Raw genomic sequence first — 2,480 nt, 5'->3', positions numbered from 1 at the left:
GTTAAGGATCTACGAACATCCATTGCTTGAATCAAATTTCGAGATATTTATCAAGACAAGCTTGACTTGAATTTTTTTTTTTTGAAATATGAAATATAATAAAATCATATGACATAGTCTCATAAAGATAGAATGGCAAATGTCGTGAGTAAATAGGATGGTTTAGTCTTCACATAACTCTTTGTCGATAAAGTTCTTCATGTGTCTTCGTTTGATCTTCAATCTTCAATCTTCGACGGTTATTCAATAATGTCTGATACTCAACTACCATACTCTAATCCTAGTCTGAGACTTTTTAGTACACTAGAAATCAAGATATACTTTTGTGCATCTAACATTGACAACAAGCTTGAGATAACAAAACTTGCAAGTTCGACCGAGCAATGCTCTAATAAGTTCTAATCCATATCCTCGGTTAGTTTATCTGATAATGTTTGAAGCTCATGTAAGAAATAATTCATACTCCGATAGATCTCATTGAGTACTGGGTTTTGAAAGACTATATTGCTGGATTTTGAACATAGTGTTTTATGACTGTTAAAAAGAAAAAGCAAGATTCATTTACACTTTTATTCTTACTCTCTCTCATATTTCAAACGCTTCGTAACGAATTTAAAACTAATATTTTTAGGATATGTTTCTCTTATGAAATTTTATTTACCTACTAAAAACAAAGTGCATTATGAAATATCAATCCTCACTATCTACCAATCATAATTTCAACGATTGAAAATGCGTTAGTTTTTAACGTTTCATTAATAGATGGTGATGGTGTTGAAAATACATTGATTCTTAAAGGTTGATTTTAAAATAGTAGATGATGACGGTGTTACACCACTCCGAATGTGTGGGTTTTTATTTAGGTATATAGAGCTTCGTAAAAATAAACATATCACCAAAATATTATCTTCCAATCTGACCCCTTTACATGCGATTTTGGTTTGTAAAATTAACGCATCACCATTCGATCGTTATCTTCGAATCTGTTGGTCCCTTTATGGCTTTATATGGTCTTTGAATCTCTTTGATACACTCTCGGTTTTAGTTTTTCACACAAAATATGTTTATGTTTTTTTGACCGAGTTCTCTTGAACCTGAATCCCCAAAATAGATATTATGATCCAAAATGATCTGCTCGTATGTAACTCGAAGATCTACATACTGCCGTACAAAATTGCATTAACAAGAATCAGCTCGGTAGAACAATTCCCTTAATTTGTAGAAAGGTTCGTCTTCAAGCAGACTTTACAAACAAAGCATAAACAAAAATTGGGATACGCCGCAAAACTCATATTCTATCTATTTAAGATTCCATGCCTCATTTTTCTTATCTTTCAATAAGACCCCTATTGAAGAGGGGAACAAAACAACAAAAAGAAAACCCTAATAATATTTAGGGTTTCATTTTTATTACCTACAACATAACAAAGAAAAAAAAGAAAAAATTCAAACATAAAGGGAACCACAAGAAAGAGCCATTAACAGTACAGCCGCTTGTTCTTCTTCACCCAACTTTCGGTGTTTCTCTATTGATTTTGATCTCTGTTGCAGCAGTACTTCTCTACCACCTAAACTCAAAAATCTTAGTTTTAATGAAACCCCAATCTTACTCTTATTATCATTATTTTCAGCACCATCACTGCTAGTACTGCTGGAGCTACTACCACTACTGCTGCAACTACTTCTCTCTTTCTTCTCAATTTTTCCTGATAGTTTTTTGTTGCTGCCGCTATTACTATTGAGGCCTAACAATGCTCTTCTCTTCTTTCTTTGTCTAATCCCACATGCATTACATAGTGACTGCAAAAAGAAAAGGAGAATTAAAACTAATTAAGATCAATTAAAATGAAATCATAAAAAAATCAAAAATCAAAAACTGAAATCAGAATGGGGTTTGATGATTATTACCTTGGGACCAGCTGGACCACCTCTCCATAGAGGAGTTTTTGTAGTTTGGCAATCACTGCATCTCTTTTCATTGGTTAAATCTTCAGACCCAGATCCCTGAAATAACAAATAAACCAAATATGAGAAATCAAATTAGTACAAGAGATTGATCGCAGATTAGAAAGTATGTGCTTAAACAAAGGATTGGGATTATGATTCCTTCTTACCTTTACACTTAAATCCATCATTTGATCAAAACTTTACTTGAAAATCTTCACAGAAAACCCAGATCGGAACGAGCGGATCACTCAATCAAACAAACAATCTGATGAATTGAAACAAATCCAAGATTCTAAAATCACTCAAACCCCACAAATATATTTGAGGAATACAATCAAACACCTAATACCCAAGATTCTACTAACCAATCTAATCGGAATCACTGAACAACCTAATATTCTACTGATCAAAGTAAACAAACCCCAGATTTGAAATCAAACGGGTTATGATCAGTTAAAGGAGAGGAGTAGAGTAATGCAGTTTTTTTTGTTCTTCTTTTTTTTCAGAATCAGGAGAAGAAGCTGTTAAAAGGA

General features: G+C 32.9%; 1 protein-coding gene across 1 annotated transcript; it reads right to left on the bottom strand.

Moving 5' to 3' along the window:
- Nucleotides 1-1,194: 1,194 nt before the first annotated feature.
- On the bottom strand, nt 1,195-2,480 carry LOC113361935 (GATA transcription factor 15-like). Its single transcript, XM_026605008.1, has 3 exons — nt 2,115-2,480; nt 1,909-2,004; nt 1,195-1,800 (listed from the first exon to the last, which is right to left on the bottom strand). The coding sequence occupies exons 1-3, from the start codon at nt 2,133-2,135 to the stop codon at nt 1,447-1,449; spliced, it is 471 nt and encodes a 156-aa protein (XP_026460793.1). The 5' UTR covers nt 2,136-2,480; the 3' UTR covers nt 1,195-1,446.

This window comes from Papaver somniferum, chromosome 3, assembly GCF_003573695.1.
Source record: "Papaver somniferum cultivar HN1 chromosome 3, ASM357369v1, whole genome shotgun sequence".
NCBI classification, from domain to species: Eukaryota; Viridiplantae; Streptophyta; class Magnoliopsida; order Ranunculales; family Papaveraceae; genus Papaver; species Papaver somniferum.
This window is presented reverse-complemented; position numbering and strand designations above follow the sequence as displayed.

Excerpts from the sequence above, each read along its gene's own strand:
- LOC113361935 (XM_026605008.1), bottom strand. The coding sequence starts at position 2,135 with ATGATGGATTTAAGTGTAAAG. Across the intron at positions 2,005-2,114 it reads TGATGGATTTAAGTGTAAAG|GGATCTGGGTCTGAAGATTT; the intron begins GTAAGAAGGAAT and ends TTGTTATTTCAG. Across the intron at positions 1,801-1,908 it reads GTGGTCCAGCTGGTCCCAAG|TCACTATGTAATGCATGTGG; the intron begins GTAATAATCATC and ends TTCTTTTTGCAG.